The following is a 23725-nucleotide window of genomic DNA, read 5'->3' as shown; positions in this document are numbered from 1 at the left end:
TGTAGGGATTACCAGCCCCCCCCCCCCCCCCCCCCACACACACACACACACACACACACACACACACACACACACACACACACACACACACACACACACACAGTATTTTATTTCAGCTTTAGGTTTTTTACTTCAAATGTTTAAATGAAAGTGGGAAACAAAATATGTTTATTATGCTCTATATATATATATATATGAATATGATTTAACATTGGTTTGTGATGATTCAATATTTACATAATTAGTGTTTCCAGTATATTTTTCAAGTAGCAGCTATATTCATATACAAGTCCCTGTCCAGTGTCCACTAAACTTGTGAATCGTAATGTTTAAAATAGGTTAGACACACACACACACACACACACACACACACACACACACACACACACACACACACACACACACACACACACACACACACACACACACACACACACACACACACACACACACACACACACAATATTTTATTTCAGCTTTACGTTTTTTACTTCAAATGTTTAAATGAAAGTGGGACACAAAATATGTTTATTATGCTATATATATATATATATATATATATATATATATATATATATATATATATATATATATTACATAATTAGTGTTTCCAGAATATTTTTCAAGTAGCAGCTATATTCATATACAAGTCCCTGTCCAGTGTCTACTAAACTTGTGAATCGTAATGTTTAAAATAGGTTAGAGGTCACCACCTAGTGGTGGCATTCATTATTGCAGGTACTTATTATTTCAAGTAATAACTGCATCCTGCACACAAACACTGGCAGTTTCTTTCCATCACTCAAAGCTCATCTTTAACTCACAACACCTATTATCATTCTCCTACTCACTATCATTTATGCTTCATTATCACTCTTTAAATCTTTCCCAATGGACAAATTTATCCCACCATGTGAATTTTGAAGCCAATTCTCTATTGCTTTGTAAATTTTATTTTTCATGAGTGTAATATAAATTTGTACTAACATATTGTTTAAGATGAAAAGCAGATTTAATGTGTTATTTAAGATATTATGTTGAACATAATGCGTGTTTGCACAAAAGAGAGTTTAGATCTTGTTATGCTGATAATGCAAAAATAGTTTTTGCTCTAACCAATGACTTGCCATGTGGTCTCAAAATAATGCTTGAAAAGGCAAAATCTATAACAGTCAAATAACTTGTTGAATTGCACTGTAAGTATTGCTAACTTGGTAATTCATGACTAAAACTTTTACTTTGTCTAAATTCTCAAACAATGAAAACTTGGTTTTGTGTTAAAACATATTTTATTAAAACATATTTAATGCATTTTTCTTGAGAAGTTGTTTTTTTAATTTGCATGTATTTCTACCCATAATTATAACTTATTTCAACTTATTCCAAGGAACTTATTTTAATAATATTTTGCATGCATTCATGCAAATACATTTTTGCACAACATTTTTTGCTGACCTCATGAGTTCAACAACTGCCTGTGGCTACTTTTCATGTGCATTAGCAACTTATTTGTGAACAGTGTCACCAAAATATTGGTGTGAAAGTCTAACAGAAACTTCTGCTTGGCAGTAGTGTCCACCCCATAATCCGGTCCAGTATATAAACTCTGTCCATATATAGTTGACTTGCATAACGCATAGAGATCTGCTATTTGTGAAAAGGTAAGCTTCAAATGTTAATCATTTCTGAAAGACAAAATTGGCCTTTCTGATTAAGGCATATACATTTTTAAATTGGAAATACATACTTCATATTATTATTATTATTATTATTATTATTATTATTATTATTATTATTATTATTATTATTATTTTATTTTCATTATTTTAAATGTAGATAATAATAATAAAAAACTTTAAACTTTCATCTTTAGATGCTTTCCTTATGCATCCAAGTGTTTGCCGTGCTCGTTGTCTGTGCAGCTGACACTGAGAACAGAGATATTTCAGTAAGTATGATCGAATTGTTATAAATACAATAAAATATATAAAATAATACCAACATTTTACAATATTCGTATTATAAGTAACTGTGCAAATGTTATTTAACATTATTTTTATGTCTTCCAGTATACATTCAAAGCTTGGAATATGGTTGACCAGAATTTGCAAGAGCAACTTGCTGTTATGTATAAGGTATTGTGCATTTAAAATAAGTTGGTATCCTACATTTTTTAATTTCTAAAGGAAGAGTTTGCCATAAGCATGGTTTCTGATTCTCTGTGTATTTATTTAGGAGATGAAAAGCATGAAACTTGAACAAGCAGTAATGAAACAAAAGCAAGAAGCCTTGAGCCAGGTAAGATTACAGTAAAGTAGATCACTACAGCCTTTTTGCTGTTTAAAAAATAAATAAATAATATATCAACACACACACACACACACACACACACACACACACACACACACACACACACACACACACACACACACACACACACACACACACACACACACACACACACACACACACACACACACAAATTTATACCCTGATCAGGCCCTTTTGCTGTCAAAACAGCCCTGACCTGTTGAGGCATGGACTCCACTAGACCCCTGAAGGTGTGCTGTGGTATCTGGCCCCAAGATTTTAGCTGCAGATCCTTTAAGTCCTGTAAATTGCCACGTGGGGCCTCCATTGATTGGACTTGTTTGTTCAGCACATCCCACAGATGCTCGATTGGATTGCGATCTGATAATTTGGAGGCCAAGTCAACACCTCAAACTCGTTGTTGTGCTCCTCAAGCATTCCTGAACAATTTTTGCTTTGTGGAAGAGCACATTATCAGACCACAGCCACCAAAGAATACCATTTCCAAAAAAAGGTGCATCCTTGTGCCATGTGTTCTCTAGGTAAGCGATGCACATGGACTCGACCATCCACGTGATGTAAAAAAAACAAAAAAAAAACGTGATTCATCAGACCAGGCCACCTTCTTCCATTGCTCTGTGGTCCTGTTCAAATGCTCATTTTTTGTGGTGGACAGGGGTCAGCATGGGCACTCTGATGGGTCTGTGGCTATGCAGCCCCTTACACAACAAACTGCAAAACACTGTGTATTCTGACACCCTTCTATCAGAACCAACATTAACTTTTGAAGCAATTTGAGCTACAGTAGCTCGTCTGTTTGATCGGACCACCCAGGCCAGCCTTCACTCCCCACGTGCATCACTGTGCCTTGGCCGCCCATGACCCTGTCATCGATTCACCACTGTTCCTTCATTGGACCACTTGGACAAGCTATTGTTAAATATATATAAATAAAATGGATTAATTGCACCATTTCAATGTCAAAATATGGCTCAAGTATCAGAATTCATTTTACGATGAGATAAACATTTTTTTTTTTCTGCTGTAGGCATTACCGTACTGTTCGCAGAAACCCGTTGATATAGATGTGGAGATAAATATGACGTCACTACAAACTGGTCAGTTTACCTGTATTCTTGTAGGGTTTATTTAAGATAGATTCATTAGTTTAGGTGTGTTTTAAAGGTTTGTATGTATCTTTCTTTGATAGACAGCAGCCGTCTGCTGTACACCCTCACTGTAGGGGAAGACGGATTCGAAGGCTCCGGGGAGGATGACAGTGACGAGGCCCTTGACCCCTGCAATCACTATTCCGTGTTGAACCAAGACTGGAGAGCTACAAACTACAGCACCAAGAATGTTGTTTGTGACCGCGGTGTCCAGTGGAAGGGCTGGTACCGTCTCTTCTACCGTGGGAAAACCATCCAGATGCCTGAAAGGTGTGTGAAGAAAGAAATGTGTGGCACACATTCTCCACTGTGGCTCGTCGGCGGTCACCCCCGGATACGAGACGGAGTGGTCACCCGCAAAGTGTGTGGAAACTGGAAAAACAACTGCTGTTTTTTCAAATCTCCTCCCATTCAAGTGAAAGCATGTCGGGGAAACTACTACGTCTACAAGTTTGTTAAACCGGTAGCTTGCCATTTGGCATATTGTGCAGGTAAGATTTGATGCACTCAGGCTTTAAGAACAAAAATTAGTACTTCATATTGCAATAAGCATATTGACTGTTGCACGCAATCCTTTTAGACATTAACACACTTGTCTGTGGAAAGTGCAAAAAAAGTGAGTCTTGCATCAGCAGAGATAAAATCACCTGGATGTGTAAGAAAAACAAAAGGAGAGGTGAGACATTTCTCTTCATTATTTTGCATTATTTTGAAAGTCCCTTTAACAAATTCTATTGATTATAAGTAACGTTACACCTACATGTCTACTAACTCACATAGTTTTAGTAGAGTGTTAGTAGACTGGTAGGGTTAAAACAAGCTGAAACGTACTTGCAAAGTCAACAGAATGTTCAAAATGGACCATCAAAATAAAGTGTTACCCAACTATCTACCTTTTAATAAAAATAACAAAGCAATTTCTTTCCTTGTGATCTGTAGTGAAAGCAAACGTCCATTTTTTTGCCACCTACCCGGCCAGCATCTCGGGGAAAGTGAACAGGATTGTGTACAGGAGAGTGTTTGTGAATCAAGGAGGGGCTTTCAACACTCGCACCGGGATATTCAGAGCTCCAGTTTCAGGCGTCTATCAATTCTTCTTCTCCACACAGACTGGAGGTAGTGGGGAAACTGACCTATGGCTTGTTGTAAATAATTACTGGGTGGCTGTGTCCCGTAGTAATGTTCAGGGCCCCAACTCAGTTGGGAATCTCTCTACGTACATGACGACTCTGCGCAAGGGTGCTACGGTTTATGTGACCCATAATCGTGGCCGCTCTTGGGCCAATAGTGCATCAAGCACAATCGCTTTTGGGGGTTCATTACTTATGGTGAGAAAAATCTAAAAGTCAATTGGAGCAGAATTATGAACATTTATAGTTTGATTAGCCAATTTAATAGTAAAATCTAGGTTTGACTTGAATGGTAAAATGTCCTGCTGTTGTTCTGTTTATTGTCTGTTTAACTGTGTATTGTTTATTGCTTTAACTATTTTTTTTAACTGTATCTTGCTGAGAGATTTATTTCCAATGCAAAAAGTGCTTTCATTTTTTAAGTGCTTTTCCCCCTATAAAATTACTTTGCCATAAATCTTATGAATTTAAGACATGTCATTATTGTATATGTATATATAATATGTAAATGTACACAACAACAATAGTGTAAAATAAAGAAAACAGTATTTGTTTCAAATATTAAAAAATGCCAAATGCAAATTCCCTTAATTTTTTTTGACTAAACTACCTTTTTTGTCATTATATATAAAACCCAAACAAATACATTTTATAATAATAAATATAAAAATAATGTTTTATAGCCCATGAATAAAATGTATTATATTTTAATATTATTTACATATAGATTTTATTTAGATATATGTATTTTTTTATTTTTTACAAATATTGTTTTCATTTAGGCTACACTATTATTGTTGTTATTGTAGTACATAACTATGGTAAACTATTTTGTAACTACAAGCAATAGAAGCAATACTGTGAGACACAGTGTCCTAGAGACACAGGTGGTGGCAGCAGAGTCAACTCATTGTGTTTAATCAAGGAGGATGTCACTTGGCAGCACGGAGCAACCTGAAGCCATCTTCAGTCCTCATTAAACTTAAACACGTTCTTGTCTCCCCTGGTCACCGCAAACACGTTGACAGCACGTGCCAGCCCAAAAACCGTGTTTTACCACATGAACGATATGACGGAAATGTGTTTTATAATTTTTTTTACAGACCAAATGGTCGACCACCATAATGTGCTTAACCTGTGAGCACATGTAAATTTGGTCTTATTAATTCTGTTGTCAGATATGTTGTAATTAACTGAAGTTTATGTCCAACTACAAATAGTCTTTTATCCATCGCCTTATATGGCAAGGACAGACAGACATTCCAGAAATATTCAGAAACTCACTGATGACTAATAGTCTTCAAAGAATTCTAACTATGCTCAAATCAAATGTCAATATTCCCTTCAAATTACTGATAATTAAAATGTCAGCTCTGGCCTTTTACTTTAACGCTGACTTTTAACCAATTCAACTCTGCGCCTCACTCGTGGGTCCATCATCATAATCATTCATAATCATATTCATTCAAAATATGCGAGCTGAAGTAGTGGCATTTATTTGATGTAGAACAAATATGTTTATTTATTAGTAGCCTAGCAGCAATCCAGTGTAGTAGGCAAATTTTTCTTTCTTTTTTTTTCAATTTCAAGTTAGATAAACTACTATTAGCCTATAGGCTACTTGTTAGCTATCACAGCATCGTATTCAAATAGTAGGAAAAAGCTTCCGTTTTTAGCTGGTTATTTAAACATTTTCGCCATTTACTGTAGGCCTAAAGTGATCTGTTTCAGTGACTTACTTCTGTAGCCTATCGAGCCTATTACGTGCTTTGATAATTTGGTAGTAATAAAAATAAGCATATGATGCTAGTAACAAAAAAAGTTTAAGGGACAGATGTTAACATTGCTTGGAATAGTTGACAACAAAATGTATCCCAACTTAGTTATAACTCTGTCATGCATGTATAGAGAGGTAAGCGCAAACGGTTTAGCTCGCGCCCGAAAGGGGAGGGGCTTACGCGAGGCAGGCAGGATACCGAAGTCACAGAGTGTTTAGGCGAGACGAGGGAAGCTCGTGGAAAAGGGATGAGAGGTGCGACTCTGGATGTAGCGGAATATCACTCAAACACCGGGAGGCTCGAAAAGTTGTGTTAAGTTTTTACGCGGCGGTCGAGTTTCTGGCTTTGAGTGTTTCAACATTTAACAGATAAACAACGTATAGTTAACAGACATCGCTTGTTTATTTCTCCTCTACTAATAACATGAAAAGAAGCCGACGAATTGTGCGCTAGGCAAATGTAAACAAATTCAGGAAAATGCATTATCGCCCTGGTTTGGTGTTGTCGAATTGACTTGAGTGTTCGTGGGATATTCAAAAGTTAGGTTTACATTTTTTCCCTATTAATATTCCTAACGTGTTAAAATGGCAGAACACGAAAGCTTGGAGTTCGGAAAGGCGGACTTTGTTCTTCTGGACAATGTGTCTTTGGAGGAGTTTATGGCCAACCTTAAACTCAGGTAAGATAATTCACCTACTGTGATGCCATGTGATAAAGGTATATATTTCTAGCCTAACTGTAGCCTACTTTGCCAAAAACTTTAGCTTTTAAGTAAAATTCCAATAATGTTAGCCTAAATTAAAAGAATTATAATTTCTTTCTTTCCACATACCACCTTATAGTAGGCTATCTCCTTGTCCATCTTTTTATTCTTAAACATGGTGAATTGATTATGTTTGTGAATTGACTAATGATATGTTGACTAATAATATTAATATGTTGCAAATCTGTGTCTTTGATCTTATGCAACCAGAATAGTTATTCAAACCATCTTTCAAAACATCTCGAAGTGTGAATCATATATTAATTGATAGATACAACACATGCACCTGGAATAAACTAGCCTTTTCAGGTCCATTGAACAATGTATTACACATCTCATGTATACATTCAAGGAATTCATGGCATTGTTGTGCTTGATGTATCTATTGTAGCTTCATATAACTGGCTGCACCTGCTGAGCCAGAGTGCTATGGGATGGCCTCAGAGGTGTGTTTGCCATTGTAACACCCACTCTGATTGGTCTTATTGTTCAAAGAAGTTAGCAATGGATATCCTGCAATTGTTTTTTATGTGGATCACATTTCCTCAACAGCAGCTGTCAATAAATAACCTGCTCACTCTGATAAGATGGGGAATGTTGTTTCAGCGTGCAGCCCTTTTTGTTAATACAACACTGCCATAAAATCAGCTGAATCCATCTACAGGTGCTGGTCATAGAATATCATCAAAAAGTTTTATTTCACTAATTCCATTCAAAAAGTGAAACGTGTATATTGTATTCATTCATTACAGACTGATATTTCAGGTGCTTATTTCTTTTCATTTTGATGATTATAACTGACAACTAAGGGAAATCCCAAATTAAGTATCTCAGAAAATTAGAATATTACTGTAGACCAATACAAAGAAAGGATTTTTTTAGAATTTGTTTTGGCCAACTGAAAAGTATAAACATGAAAAGTATGATCATCTACCACTCTCAATACTTAGTTGGGGCACCTTTAGCCTTAATTACTGCAGCAATGTGGCGTGGCATGGAGTCGATCAGTCTGTGTTACTGCTCAGGTGTTATGAGAGCCCAGGTTGCTCTGGTAGTGGCCTTCAGCTCTTCTGCATTGTTGGGTCTGCCATGTCGCATCTTCCTCTTCACAGTACCCCATATATTTTCTATGGGGTTAAGGTCAGGTGAGTTTGCTGGCCAATAAAGAACAGGGACACCATGGTCCTAGAAACCAGGTACTGGTTGCTTTGGCACTGTGTGGAAGTGCCGAGTCCTGTTTGGAAAATGAAATCTGCATCTCTATAAAGTTGGTCAGCAGTTAGAAGCATGAAGTGGAAACTTTACACTGGACCTCAAGAGATTCTTCTGATGCTGTCTGTTGTTCAAGAGTTGCTTGACACAAGGAATGCGACAGCTGAAACCCATGTCTTGCATATGTCTGTGCATAGGGGTTATTGACGCACTTGACTCCAGCTGCAGTCCACACTTTGTGAATCTCCCCCATATTTTTGAATGGTTTTTGTTTCACAATCCTCTCCAGGGTGCGGTTATCCCTATTGCTTGTACACTTTTTTCTACCACATCTTTTCCTTCGCTTCACCTCTCTATTAATGTGCTTGGACACAGAGCTCTGGGAACAGTTAAACTTTTTTGGTATAACCTTTTGTGTCTTGCCCTCCTTGTACAAGGTGTCAGTGGTTGTCTTTCAGACAACTGTCAAGTCAGCAGTCTTCCCCATAATGGTGTAGCCTACTGAACTAGACTGAGAGACCATTTAAAGGCCTCTGCGGGTGTTTTGAGTTAATTAGCTGATTATAGTGGGGCAACAGGTGTCTTAAATATTGAACTTCTTCACAATATTCTAATTTTCTGAGATACTGAATTTAGGATTTTCCTTAAGCTTGGGACATACTCTGCAAGAACAAAGAAATTAATTTTTCTCGAGGTGGCAAGAACAAGAACAAGGTTTGTTCTGGCCAGTGCATTCCATACTTCACGAGCATCTGCATTTCTCTGCATTAACCACTCCCACTTTAAATGTATGACCAATCACACAACAGTATGGGTGCAACGGATCGCAGTTGATTCGTGATCCGAATGGATCACGACCCATGGTTCGGCACGCATGTGAACCGTGGATTTATTGCGCTTTTTTTAAAACTTGCAAATTAATCCTAATTGTTTAGCAATCGCAGAGTAAAAGACCGTTTTATTCGTTCCTTCAAACTCGATGCCGAGTTTCAGTGAAACTACACACAGCATGAGAGACCCATATAAAAGTGGCAAAACATTGAGCATGGCTATCTGAAGCGACACCTGCTGATGCCCCTTTCACTCACAGCCTAGTCTGTTTGTGGTACGTGTTTTTTCCGAACCCATGTTAAAGGACAACCCCGGGGACTTTTTAAGTTTATCTTGATCGTTATACCATTGTGAGTACAATCTATAGAAAGAAAGAAAAAACTAACCGGATTGGTGCTTGCAACATGGAGCTATTACAGTTAATGTCCAGAGCCCCCACTTAGCTAAAACGGCAGCTTTCGGGGCATAAACGTAAAGGTGTCTTTGTGCCTCTTAACAGACACAAAATGCAATTAAAATGTCTGTCCAAAATGAACAGGTCCCTTACATGACAACGAGATGCGTTAAGGGCACTTAGCCATTGTTTAAATTCACCTAAATAGTGTTTTAGACGGCTAGCTGTATCTCGCGCTGAAGTCCCATGGGAACTCAGTTGTAGCTGAAAAAAAGGCAAATAGTCCTGTTGGGAAGAGCGTCATGTGTGTAAAGCATGAATATTTTATTACTGCACATCTTTCCTCAAGCCGTGTGTGTCCAAATGGAAGGATAAATAAAGTTTACATTACCTCCACAGTGATTGCACCCGTCTTCGACCACGGAATGCCATTTTTCTTCAACCGACCTGTTGTGTCTGTGTAAACTACTCATCCTTGTCAAAGCGTTCGCTGCAAATTTTCGCATTCTGTTGCCACAATTCGGAAAGGCACAAACGTGAACCATTTCTTCTTCACTTATGAGCCCGATCGGATCATCATTCTAGTGATGTCCGGTTTACAAACGAATCGTTCTTTTTAGTGAACCGGGCGAACCAGTTCACCAAATCGAACTGAATCATTCTAAACGGTTTGCGTCTCAAATCAGCGCTGATCCCACAAGTTACTTTAGTTGCTCACGTTCTGACATGAGTGACAGTCTCTCCGAATAGAAATAAACTAATGTCTTGAATTATATGTTGTAGCTCCAACAGTTCACTGAACTGAGACATGTTTTGCTGAGAGAACTGATGAACTCACAAGCCGTTGATACTGAGCACGCATGTGTAACTGAACGTGCAGCGGTTCTTGGATCAGTAGTACAGAATCGAAAACCTTTTTTTCTGGACACGTTCAATACTGAGAACCGACAAGCTGATGAGCAGAACGTCTTTACACACACGATGCTCTTCCCATCTGGACTATTTGCCTTTTTTTCCGGCTACAATGGCGTTCCCACGGGACTTCAGCACGAGACTACAGCTAGCCGTCTAAAACATTTCTGCGCGGAGTCTATGTTTTGCTGTGCTGGACGCGCTGAATTGAAGTGATGCACCGTCTGCTCTGCATTAAAACAATCACATATCGATGCAAAAATCCAGTAATTTCCCCACAGATGTCCACATGGCTTTTTGCCTTGGGTAAAGCAAGGAAAATGGCATTTATTAGCTTCAGGTAAACAAGTGAAATAATGGAGAGCACTCCTTTCTTGGAGGTAAAAAACAAAGTTCTTTATGACCTGCAGGATTTCATCTTAAAATATTTTTAAAAATGAACGAAAAAACGAGTGGGCTGTTTTTGTTTATTGTAAGTTCTAATTTAAAATGTTTGTTATTTTAAAATAGTCTATAGCCTGTTTCTAAGGTACTAGGCTATAAACAGTAATAAATTGAATAAAACATTGTTTAAATGTAGTGTGTTTAACCTGGATATCTATAAAAGAGTGTAGGCCTACAAAGAAAATTTCAATGATGACAAGCCATGTTCAGTACCAACTTTTGGATTTTAAATAAAAATAATGAATATGTGTTAAACAGGCGTGAGTGGTCTACTCTCTCCCCTAAGAATGTTGACATCCTAATCTTTTGGATTTTTTTTTTCATTATATGCTCAGGCCCATTTTCACGTCACAGGTTGTTTTTCACGTTACACTTTAACAACTGAATAAAATGTGATTTATTCAGCTGGTGGTAATTTATATTTGTCAAAACCATAACCACAGGTTATGCTAACACCAAAAGTTTTCATACAATAAATGGAAAGTAAATAAAAACTTTTTTTCTTATCCGAAAAATTATCCAATCCGTGACTCGTGATCCGTGATGTGATTCTTTTTTGAAGATTTTGTGAGTTTTGTGATCCGTTACACCACTACACAATAGTTCTCGGACACCCACAAGAATAATGTTCTGCTCAGACGATGTGTCGATAACAAGCTGCGAGAAATCCCAAACCAGGGCTGCGAGAACAAAATTACGTCATTTTGTTCTCGCAGCCCTGGGAGCGAGAACTTTTTTCTCTGTTCTTGCGGAGTATGTTGTAGCCTATAGTTATCAGTTATAATCATTAAAATTAAAAGAAATAAACATTTGAAAAATACATCAGTCTGTGTGTAATGAATAATATAATATAAAGTTGTTTTTTTATGTAGTTAGTGAAATAAATAAACTTTTTAATGATATTATAATTATATGACCAGCACCTGTAATGTCAATTAGCTAGTGACCTATATGGATGTCTTTCAAGAGCTCTAATTAACTACACTGTAAAAAAAGGCAAATTTTGAACTTTTGCAGTAGAATCGACTTCGATGTTTAAGTTATTTCAACTTAAATTATGTTAAACTGATTTTAAAAAATGAGTTACATCTTGTATAACTAATAAAAACAAGTTTAACATTGCTTAACTTATTTTGATGAGTTAAAACAATGTAAAAACATATGTTGTCATAACTTATTGAACATTTTTGTCACGATTTTGACTAATTTGATTACTAAAAAAAAAAAAAAATTTTAGTGCAAGCATGAAATTACATATTTTAACGTTTTGTGTCTGTTATAGTTCCTGTGATAGGAAGTGTTTTCAGTGAATTTAGGGAGATTTTTTTAAATCGCATATAAATTATATATGACTCAAGGTTGCAAGATAGGTTGCAGAAATGTTTGTAGCTGTAGCTGTGGTAACTAGAGCAGAGCTGTCAACTCAGATGCCCAAACACTACTGACTTTGTGATTGGTTGATAGGGTGAGGGTGGAGCTTTTGGCCAAAACACAACATGAAAACATTAACATCAGTTGAGGGCGGCAACAACAACTTTTAAATGTCAATATCCTGTCCGGACTACTGTTGTCAGTGATATAAGCATTTGAAATTTGGGGCGGCAGTGGCTCAGTGGTTCATGTAGGTTGTCTACAAACCAGAAGGTTGGTGGTTCAATCCCCGGTTCTACCTGACCAAGTGTCGAAGTGTCCATGAGCAAGACACCTAACCCCAGCTGCTCCCGACGAGCTGGATGGTGCCTTACATGGCTGACACCGCCCTCGGTGTATGAATGGGTGAATGTGAGGTTAAATATGTAAAGCGCTTTGGATTAAAGCGCTATATAAATGCAGTCCATTATAAATGCAGTCCATTTGAAATTAACATGATTTCTTAATGTCTATAGTGACATATCAGGGCATAATATTGTGACATAAGGACATAATATTGAAATATATTTCTTACATACAGCTCCTTTAAATCTACCATTCAAAAGTTTAAAGACGGTGAGATTTTTAAATGTTTTTGAAAGTAGTCTTTCTGCAAAGGTTGCATTTAGCTACTCAAAAACAAACAAACAAACAAACAAAAACATAGTAATATCGTGAAATATTATTGCAGTTTAATCTCACTGTTTTCTATTTTTATATAAATGTGATTCATTTCCATGATGGCAAAGTTGAGTTTTTAGCAACCATTCTTTAGTGTCAAATGATCCTTCAGAAATGATTAAAATATGCTGATATTCACAAGAAATATTTTAATTATTGATGTTGAAAAGTTGTAACATTTTTGGAAACCCTGGAAGATTTTTTTCCAGGATTCTTTGATGAAAAGATAGTTTGAAAGGACAATTAGTTTGCATTAGAAATATTTACTGTCACTTTTGATCAATTTAAAACCACAATATGTAAAGGCGTAGCTTGATGATGCCTTGATTTTGCTGAACTTTTATTATACTGCAGACAACCGCTTCAGCTTTCTCTTCATGCGTATGTGGGGTAACGCAGCTCTGTTTTTATCATATTAGATACATTTGAATGTGTTAAGTATAATTTTACTCTCTTAAAATGCAGAGGGTAATGCTGGGTAGCCACCAAAAGATTTTTTACATCTTAAAAGATTTCAAAATGTGATAGACCACAAACATGAGGACAAATAATCCTAGATTTAACCGTTTTACTCCTATAGTGTGTGGTGTGCCATGATGTGACATTGACAGCAACCCACACACAAACAGATGTTCAACCAGAGTCCCGACTGTAAACAGGAAATCTCGCAAAATCTTGGAAGACTTTAGGCCGGCGACACACTGCAAGCGTGGCGTGAACGTCTCGGCTGTAGAGTTTGCACGCTGCCTGCTTGACACGCTCTCGAGCCACGCCGAAAACGCGTGCATGCTAGAAATAGAAATGATGAATAATGATAATGATCGATTTTAAAATATTGCACATCAATGCAGAACAAAATATTCTGCCTATTTTGCCATCAATACCATAGATATGTATTGTCAGAGTGCAGAGTGCCGACGTTGTCATTGCTGTATCAGTAGGCTATATATTTATGTTTAACAAAAAATACAAAATACATGAAATATAGGCCTTCCCTGTATGTCAACTAGCAGCAGCAGCAGTGTCGCGTCAGACAGGCGTCGGGTGTGCAAAGGCATAGAAAACGCCACGCAGCCACCCCACGGCTGACACGCAACAGAAACGCCACGCTTACACCACGCTTGCAGTGTGTCTCCGGCCTCAGAATAAGCTTGGCGGATGATATGCAGGAAGAAATCGCATTGATAGTGTTTGGAATGATTTTCACAGAAAATTCATGCAAAAAAAAGAAAGAAAAGGGTTTGGGTGAAGTCGTGGAGATGGTGGGAACATGGTCTGTACATGTTACAGTGTGAGCAAGAGGTGTGTAATGGTAAAAAATAAAAAATTACACTGCTATGTTTTTTTATAATAAACTTTAAATAATTGTTTTATATTCTGAGTTTCTTACAGTTCATGACTACCGGCATTTGATGTTATTAGAGAATGTTTGAAGATGTGTTAGAATTAATAGAACTGTTGATAACGTAGCCTGCTTTCTGATTGGATATTATGTCCTTTCATGTGAGTGTGCATGCATTTGTCCTTGGGGTTCACCTCACAAATCAGTATGGCTCTGACATTTTTCCGAGCAGGTTCGGACACTCTTAACGCACTTCATACTAGGGCTGCACGATATTGGAAAAAAATTACATTGCGGTATTTTTTCCCCAACGATATATATTGCGATATTAAGAGCCATCAATCCAGGCTAAAGTCAATAATTACCATTCCATTATATTAATAATTTCACTAATAAGCAAGCTTCATTACAAGTAACAAAAAGAAATGTTGGAAAGTATGTGTAAACATGAAACTAAACCTCCAGTAGGTGGCAGCAGGTCACCGTCTTAATGAGTGAGTCACTGAGTCGTTCATTCAAACGATTCATTCAAATGCTGAATCGCTCAGTACACACTTGTTACTGTAAGATGCGTTACGGGTCTGCTGTGAACGATTTTCACTGCTGAAATAGAACAAAAACACAAAATATTGCATCTAAAATGTAAGTGACTTTAAGTGAATGTTAATTATTTGTTTATGGAACTGTCAAATGAAATCAGTGTCATTTTCAGTCGTGATGGTATTCAGGAAAATGCTCAAGTGTTGTAATTTCTCCTCGAGAGGCTGTACAAGCGTCAACAGCGTGACATTATTATCGTCAGTTCATTATTATATATTATTATCCACTTTCGATCACCACTTACATTAAATGAATGCACAAACATTCTTGCAGTTTGGTGATTCTCTAGTTATTTTTTGTTTTAATCAGGCTCTTGTCTTGCGTCGGGCAAGTAAAATTCTCTTTCTCTTGTCCCTTCAAAACATCCACATGTCGTAAAAGGGCTTTGTGTTGCCGTTTTAAGTGATCAGACAAATTGGTGGTGTTTTCTTGTTTTGTGGCCACAGCTTTCTGACACTCAAAGTATCAGCAAAGTACCTCTTTTTGGTCAACATCCTCGTCCTCGCCGAAATAGTCCCAAAAAGATAATATCTGGTAAGAAACCTTTTTTTTATTTTATTTTTTTTCTTTTTTCTTCAGGGGATCCTCTTTGTCGCACATTTTAGCAGTGAATGTTTGGCCGTGAGCAGTGGCACAGCGAACCACTGTGCAGGCACGCGGACCGGGCATGTCACCCCAGCAACAAACTCGTGTTTACTGTGTGCTACGGTTCTCTTAATACACCATGGGCTACGACCCTTCACATCGCATGTTCCGGCGATGTGACTATTGCTCACGCGCACATCGCGATGTCGATGTTAAAACAGAATATTGTTCAGCCCTTCTTCATACCACAGAAAAATCTGATAACATAATCTCTAGAACGATCAAGATAATTGGGACGTAGCTAGGATTGTCGGAAGGGGGGGAAATCGGCCCAAATCACCCCGATTATCTTTTGGTGTGTACCCAGCATAACGCGTTACCGAGGATATAATGTCAGTGATTGTCGATGCACTGAAATGGTCTGTTTCCTGGTTAAAATAGCTTGTTTCTCCAGATTTAAACATTCTTGGAAACATTTGGGATAAAATAAGTCCACAAGTCAACAAAATATATTACACTGTCCTACTGGTTTTTGGATATTTTAATCCAAATATCTTACATATTGTGCCTTTAATGCATCCTGGTAAACTAAGAAAAACATTACTTGCCCAAAATCATTGAACAATATTGTCTCTGATAGATACATAATTATGAATCCATTGTTAAAAAAGTCAGGCGGCTTCCAGTGACTTAAAGCACAGGGTGTCTGTTTTTCCCACCTCTCTCTCTCTCAGCCATGGCCTGATTTTCCCCCTGGCTGGGGGATGGCGTGTACAGTTTGTTATTTGCAGAGGGTGTGACCAGGCCAGCTTCCTGAGTCTTCAGTCTCCACATCTGTGTCTGGGACTTCAGCTGGAACAGCAGCAGCTATGTGATGCCAGATCACATCCTGTGCCCTCTGGAGCTAGTGTTAAAGAGGAGTGCTGTTGAACTGGAAATTGCTTTTTTTTTAACTGGAAATTGACGCCTTTTGAATTGGCCATTTGCTTTGAATTCAGAAAGACCATTTAACGTGTCAAAACACAGCTTGATTTGAATTGGTTGGATAATGTAGGTAGGTTTTATCCAGTGAAATCAGCTGTGTTTACAGTTAGCTTGGGGTTGATCTGCTGAAAACCCTTCTATATAACAAAGTTTACATGCAGCCTTTCTATTCAATGCTATGACAATGTTTAACCATGAGATTTAAAGCAATGTTGTCAGTCTGTTAGTTGTGAGCATTTAGGCTTCTTGCGTTGAGTTGTCATAGTTAAACAAGTGTCAAGACTGCTGACACATACTGTACATTGTAGCGTGATTTGAACTCTGCCCAAGACCGTGTTTACACAACGCCCCCTTTTTCGAACAAGGGTTTGTGTAGGCACTCTGGAATCACTGCTTAATTTGATGTGTGCTCAGGGCTTGACTTTATATGGCAGTGTTGTTTTGTCTGCTGCTAGGATCTTGTGGAATTTTTTGGCAATCCTCTGCACATTTCCAAAAACAATTACAAGTGCTGCCCTAGACCATGTTCCAAATTCCTTTAGACAGTGACTCTGATACTGCAGATGAAACAGTTGATAATCAGGGCCTTCCAGTTATCTGTCACATCTTGCATCATTCAGAAGAAAGACAAGTCTAAAAAAATCTTTAACAAACCAGTAATTTTCATGGGTTGAACTTGTGGTACAGTATACTTGATGTATATATAGTTCAACCTTTCCTTGAGTTGCTAAACTTGAGTATATGGAACCAGCTTCCAGAAGAGTGCCATCAGATGTGCTTCAACAACTGTAGACAGCCACATTGAAATCCGGACTCAAAACCCATCTGTTTAGCTGTGCATTGGCTATGAATGAGCACCATGCTGGGACGGTCACGATTATAGCAACCAAAATAATCACGATGATCAATTTTAGCATGGTTTGGTTAAAAAGAACTGATGCACAGACTGAAAACATTTCAGTAAGTTTTATATCTGAATACCAAACAACAGATAAAACAAGCAGCTCCTTGCAGGGTTTTTTTGTTAAAAGTTTTTTCCGCCTTATAATGGCCATTGTCAATATCAATGCATTATAACCCATTGCAGATCCATGTATCACAAAGGACACTCTCATTTCATTTAAATACAGCTTGCTGTCTTGTGTCTCCGTTTTTTATTGTATTAAAAAACGAGCACTTTACTATTAGCACTGCTATAATATTGTTGTGATCATCTTGTCTGGAGGATTGTTATGTATGTTGTACAAAATGGATTTATAAAGGAGGTACGGTTAAAACATTAATCTCAATTCAAAATGTCCCCATACTTATAAAAATCTGTAATAAGTGTACAATGAATATACATTATAATGTTGAACGATATGTCAGTACATTTTAATCTCCAATGAACTGGACAGCAAATCAGCATAGTGCTCAAACAATAAAGCTTGGCCTTTATTTTATGCCTTGTCTAGTTGCACTAAGGGGCTCAGGAAAAGAGTATTGGCAGCTTGTTAGACCTCACTGCCCTTCCTATTGACATTTTCCTGCAATAGAAGCTTAACTTTTGACCCACAGAGAACTAGACTTTAGTGTATTGGGATTGATTGTTCCAAAGTCTTTGTGTCAGTCATTCTAAGATTGAGAAACCGAGGACAAAATTACCAAATTATTTAATTTTTATTGTTCTAATGCAGTGGTTTTTAACTTGTATATTGTGTCTCAGTAATAGGTTGCAGGGTCACAGACAGCAGCAAAGACGATGCTGAATCAGGTCTGTTTGACTTCAGCTAGATAAATAAACCCAAAATGAAAGTAAAACAAAACATAAACAACGCAACATAAAATCCAGGCCTGGTCCTCTCTCTTGTCCTTCACTGTTGTCGTTCTACCTTTTATGCTTCAGAAGTTCCTCTGTGAGATAGCTGGCATTATCTATCAAGCCGCTGGCCTCGCCCCGTTCTGCACGGTCTCTCTGCCTTGTCCTGCTTGTCATAATGATTTTATGATTCGATTTAGCTTGTTCAATTCAGTATTGATTAATTGTGGACATTAATAGACCTTTCTTAAAAATATAATGAATCTGAATATTTTCAATATGTTCCTCTGAGGACGTGTTTCTTTTTCTAGCTATTTGGACACTAAATAGCTTTTCTGGGGTAAATGTAACATTTGTTATATGACATTGTTTAAAAGCTGTTTTATGGACGTCTTTCCACAGTTGATACTGACTGAGTGATGATACTGACTGAGCGATTACATCGTAAATGGCCGTGTGGCATGAGAACAGTGTCTGTAGCGTGAGTCTCATGCAAAATGTGTGAGAGTGGGCAGCCAGGCTGAATGCAAATAATAAAATGCAGCAAACCATAATTGTGCATATTTCAGATGGCTGAAGGCTTATACTTTTAAAATGGAGGAGAACATTCTTCCTACATTTTCATTGATGTACACTATACCATTCAAAAGCTTAGGGTGGGTAAGATTTTTTTAAATTCTTTTAAAACATGTCTCCAATGCTGATCAAATTTGTTTGATCAAAATAGGGTAAAACAGTAATATTGCAGAATATTATTATAATTTAAAATAAATATTTTAATTCATTTTGAAATCCTGTGATGGTAAAGCTGAATTTTCAGCCAATCCAGCCATTGCTCAATACTTAGTGCCACATGAAATGATTCTTAAGCAATCATTGTAATATGCAGATTTTTGTTGAAACTGATAAATGTTCAAGATTTTTTGATAAATAGAAAGTTCAAAAGAACAGGATTTTAATAATAATAATTAGGGCTGGTACGATACACCAAACCCACGATTCGGTTCATATCACGATTTTTGACCCACGGTACGATACAAACCTTGATATGGGGGGGATAAAACAGTTTTATTCTGTACAGTATTCTGTAGCCTATTTTGCCGTCAATACCATATATCTGTATGGTCAATAGGCTACTGCCGACGTTTTCTTTGCGGTACCAATAGGCAATATATATTTAACATGAAGTATAGGGCCTCCTGTACATCAATACCAACAGAAGCGCCGCGTCAGACACGCTTCTGGTGTGCAAAGAAAGAGAAAACGTCACGCAGCCGCCCCGCGGATGACACGCAACAGAAACGCCACGCTCACACCACGTTGCCAACCGGTTGGGGAAGCTTTTTGAAACACTTACGGCAAATTGTGTGGGTCTTGTCAACTACACGATTGCCATCCTTGTTCTCCACCGGGTAGCTGAAATGTTGCCATACTGCTGACTTTAAAGTTGGACCTGGACAGGAAGGATAATTCTGGGAGTTGGAAGGGGTGTGTCGCGATTCTGCCTCCTCACATCGCGATACAGGTTCGTGGACCTGCGTATTGCGATTTCGATTTCATATCGCATATTGTTACAGCCCTAATAATAATAATAATAATTTGGCCCAGTTTTTTTTTTTTCACACGGTCTTACTTAAACTACACATATTGCTAAATCAACATGTTAATAATTTTGAATATTGGTGTGCAGATCATTGTGATATTAATTCATTACATTTTTAATTTTAAGGACTTTATTGTTAACCTTTCATCACTTGAAATGTAAAGTCTGCATCCTGATGGAAAACAGTTGAGAACCACTGTAGTAAAATATATCTGGCTAGTCATCTGTTTTTCAGGTTTATAGCTACAGGGGTCTATTTCTTTCCTTTTCCTAAGAATAATTACAGATCCAGTGCAGATGATTGCTTAAAAATTGTCGCGCTGTGTTGTGTGGTCATAGAGTGGAATGAGGGAAAAGCAGAAGGTTGTAAATCTGTGCCATTTCCTCACAGCTTTTTATCGGGGTCCATTTTGAGAAAAATCAGCCGGATGATAATCGTAAGTAGGGGTCTAAGGTTAGGTTTAAAGAGGGCAACAGGAAATAATGAAAGCTGAGACCATATGCTTGTTTCTGTTCCATATTTACAGCATGGTGCCACTGGACAAAAACAAACTGAAGACAAATATAAACTCGGGCATGAAAATGAATTCAGGCCACTGTGTCTTTGAATGAAATGAACTTTTTCTAATTCCTCATGGGGCAGATCACAAAGACACCATTTATAATAGTGGTTCCTGAATTTAATCTTCCTGTCATAGTTATTAAGGATTTGAGTTCTGTGAAGCTGTTGGATGAATAAGTTTAAGCCTCTCCCATATCAACGGTGTAAAGCCTCACTTGTTGCCTTAACAGCAGGGCCACGTGGAGTCCAGCTGTGACACATGGCAACCCGATTCCCATCCGGCACAGCAAACAGAGGGATCAAAGTCCTCGGAGCTCAGGTGCACTGCACAGAGCCAGAAACAAGGTCAAAGGTTATTTTTTCCTATCCTGTAAGGATAGATGCAGGCAGCAACAGAGATATATTTTGGCCTGTAATTAATAATGATACATTTACAAATCTTTATATGGTCAGTGGATTGTGCATATATTTAGGTGCTTTGACCAGCACAGCTTTTTTTTTTAAAGGTCGTCAATGTGAAAGATAAAGAGAAAGAATGCCACTGGAAAAATACCCTCCATTTAAATGTTACAATCCCAAAGGTTTTGTGATGTTATAATAGCCTCGGACCAAAGATATGGTACATCTTGTCCTGCTTTGATGCTTGCTCACAGCTATGGGGTTTTGTGTGGTTAAGTCTTCCATAGTTTCTGTTTGTTTGTATAATAAAAACACAGACAGTATTCTTTGCTCAGCTAGAGATAGGATTTTTACCAGTCCAGTCTGATCATCTTGGCAATTACATCATGTGCAACAGCTCCTATCTACTTGAATAGGGAAACATTTAAATATTCATCAGGATTGTGTTGAAATATGTTGAATTATCAAATCTAACACAATATTTTCATTTGTGCACTTGTGATTTTTAATATTATTAGATATTATGATTTCTAATATGTTTCTAATTTTTAAAAAAATGTTTAATAATTTTTAAAGTATTTTTTCTACTTTTTTTGTCATTTACTACAGGTTTCAGCTCTATCCCTGTTGTTTTGGAGGATTGTTTCCCATTTTTATTTAGAACTTTTGAGATCACACCCTTTCTCTTTATTTTCCTGCTCAACCAGATCTTGCTTAAGATCTTGGTTAAGCTGGTTAAGTAGCCTGACCAGGACACACACATCCAAAACATGCTATTAAATACGTTCTTCACATAAAACTGCACTGCTGCCCAGTCAAATGCTCTGCACATTCCAAATGGAAGAGCAAGAAGGATCTCTAAAGGTGAATATGGTGGCCCTCAAAAGGCTGCTTCAAAGTTTGCTTCAAAAAACTCTCACTCTCCAGCAAATAAAAGGCCTGTCTGCCCTCAAAAATTTCCATACAACCCCCTGTAATCTGAAACATATCACCGGCCTTACATAAACAAGGCTGTTGCTTTTTTGGCCTTTTTTCCCCCCCAGAATAAGCTTCAAGCTCCACAGACGTCTCATTTGTGGACTGTGTGTCTTGGCTGGCGGTCACTGAGATCACTAAGCATGTTAGAGGAGCGCTCTCACTCACTTTCACTGTCTTTAGGGTTTATAGCCTACAGGTTTACAGTCTCGACTGACCCCTCACCTACTTCAAAACCCCCTTCTCTCTCATGTTTACAACAGGCTACATCCATAACCTCAAATTTCATTATTCTGTTTTTCCTTGTGCACATTAGCAACGCCTAAACAATTCCCAAATTGTGTATTCTCCCCCGCTGGAAGCCCATTTCCTCTGTCTAACCGATGATGCGGTTTGATTTCATTACATGGACACATTAATATGATTTGTATATAATGTGTTTTAGCTAATAACATTTAGATTGGACAAAATGATGGATGTGTCATGTATTTTAATGCTGCTTTTTTAAATATGTTTTTTTATGTCCTTGATGATGCAGACAATCACAGAGTTTAGTCACACATTTTCAGTCTTGCTGTGTCGCCGCTGTTACAGCCAGGTGTAACATTCACACAATTTTCTCTCTGCTTCTCCCTTTCCTTTTATTTTTTATCCAATTATCCCATTAACTGTACTACTTTTTCTTTTTCTCGTCTGTTTTTGTACTTTCCATCCCTGGCCTCTTTTTACCCTGATGGAGATCACTTCTTGAAATAGCTTGCTGAGTAATGTCTGACTCTGTTTGGCTGGTCTTGTCTTTTTGTCTGCTTTTTTCTTCTCGAGTTGGCCGTCATGTCACCCGCTACTGCTCAGTGACATCATATTGGGATCAGAACCATGTGCTAAAAGCTCAGATGAGTTAGGGATTGGCTCAGGGCCTTGTCTAGTCACTTTACCATTGACCTCTGAAACACAATCGTCAAAACATGCCTCCGTTTTCCCTCATTTTCTTTCCCTCGTTCTGATGGGAGAACAAAAAGTGCCTCTGATCTCAGGGAGACAATGAAGGGAGTGGGCCAAAATAACAAAAACCTCGGCTTTCTGGCGCGCTCTGACATTTACACCTGGCTCTAATTTCCTGAGTGCTCAGTGCAAAGCTAATGAAAGTTAGCGTGAAAGCTGCACATTTAAGACATGGCTTGAAGCTTTGCCAAGTGGAACACACATTTTCTCCATTCAGGCTTTGCGCACAGTAGTATGTTTGTAAAGGAGGTTAGTTTGAAAAGAGTCAAATTGAGTACAGTGGACATTAAGAGCTTTCCAGAAAATTATTATTTTTCTATTGAAGGATGTGTGTTAAGCTTTAAAGGATTGTTGCCAGTACAAAATCAGCTGGTGTTTAACAGCAAGCAAATGTAAAGTTGCGCAGAAACTAATTTACGTTACCTTTGATGTCGTCATCTTATGCTCACTTAAATTTCGATTTTAAAAGTAACATAATTTAACAACACTGTTAAATGCAAGTCTCAAAAATAAAACACATCTTTTATACTGTGTATTTTAATATTGTGATGCCTACATTTACTTAGAGAATTTGAAATTATTGATTTTAGTTTATTTATTAGTTTACGTTGAAAAAGTTTGTCAAACAATGTATCACTTAGTCACCTGCCATAACATGAAAATAATCTATTATTAGCTTATTGTATCAGCCAGAAATGTTATATCACTATGTCAGTAGGAAAGACAAATGACCTCTCTTTAGTATCTCAGTTATTTCTCTAGAAATCAGTGAGATTCAGTGGAGGTCAAATGGAAATTGTTGTGCTAAAAAATGTCCCCAGTTTGAAATAAAACAAATATC

The 23725-nt window shown here is 37.6% G+C and overlaps 2 protein-coding genes across 2 annotated transcripts in view; both read left to right on the top strand.

Annotated features, from left to right (window-relative positions):
- The first annotated feature begins 1608 nt into the window (after positions 1–1608).
- LOC137055805 (uncharacterized) lies at positions 1609–5185 on the top strand. Its single transcript, XM_067429707.1, has 8 exons — positions 1609–1661; positions 1874–1948; positions 2070–2135; positions 2236–2298; positions 3359–3428; positions 3521–3970; positions 4060–4155; positions 4419–5185. Exons 2-8 carry the CDS (start codon positions 1874–1876, stop codon positions 4820–4822), a joined length of 1224 nt encoding a protein of 407 aa, XP_067285808.1. The 5' UTR covers positions 1609–1661; the 3' UTR covers positions 4823–5185.
- A 1406-nt stretch (positions 5186–6591) lies between these two features.
- The window catches only part of myo1d (myosin 1D), a 93920-nt gene continuing 76786 nt past the window's right edge, over positions 6592–23725 (top strand). Inside the window, exon 1 of the mRNA XM_067430386.1 lies at positions 6592–7066. Within this exon, the coding sequence (XP_067286487.1) occupies positions 6972–7066 (95 nt within the window). The 5' untranslated portion in view covers positions 6592–6971. The remainder of the gene's footprint in view (positions 7067–23725) is intronic.

The sequence above is a fragment of the Pseudorasbora parva genome, chromosome 21, assembly GCF_024679245.1.
Source record: "Pseudorasbora parva isolate DD20220531a chromosome 21, ASM2467924v1, whole genome shotgun sequence".
Lineage (NCBI taxonomy): Eukaryota > Metazoa > Chordata > Actinopteri > Cypriniformes > Gobionidae > Pseudorasbora > Pseudorasbora parva.
Note: the sequence above shows the minus strand (reverse complement) of the source record. Positions and strands in the feature narration are given on the sequence as shown.

Excerpts from the sequence above, each read along its gene's own strand:
- LOC137055805 (XM_067429707.1), top strand. The coding sequence starts at position 1,874 with ATGCTTTCCTTATGCATCCAAGTGTTTGCCGTGCTCGTTGTCTGTGCA. Across the intron at positions 2,136-2,235 it reads AACTTGCTGTTATGTATAAG|GAGATGAAAAGCATGAAACT; the intron begins GTATTGTGCATT and ends GTATTTATTTAG. Across the intron at positions 3,429-3,520 it reads TATGACGTCACTACAAACTG|ACAGCAGCCGTCTGCTGTAC; the intron begins GTCAGTTTACCT and ends TTTCTTTGATAG.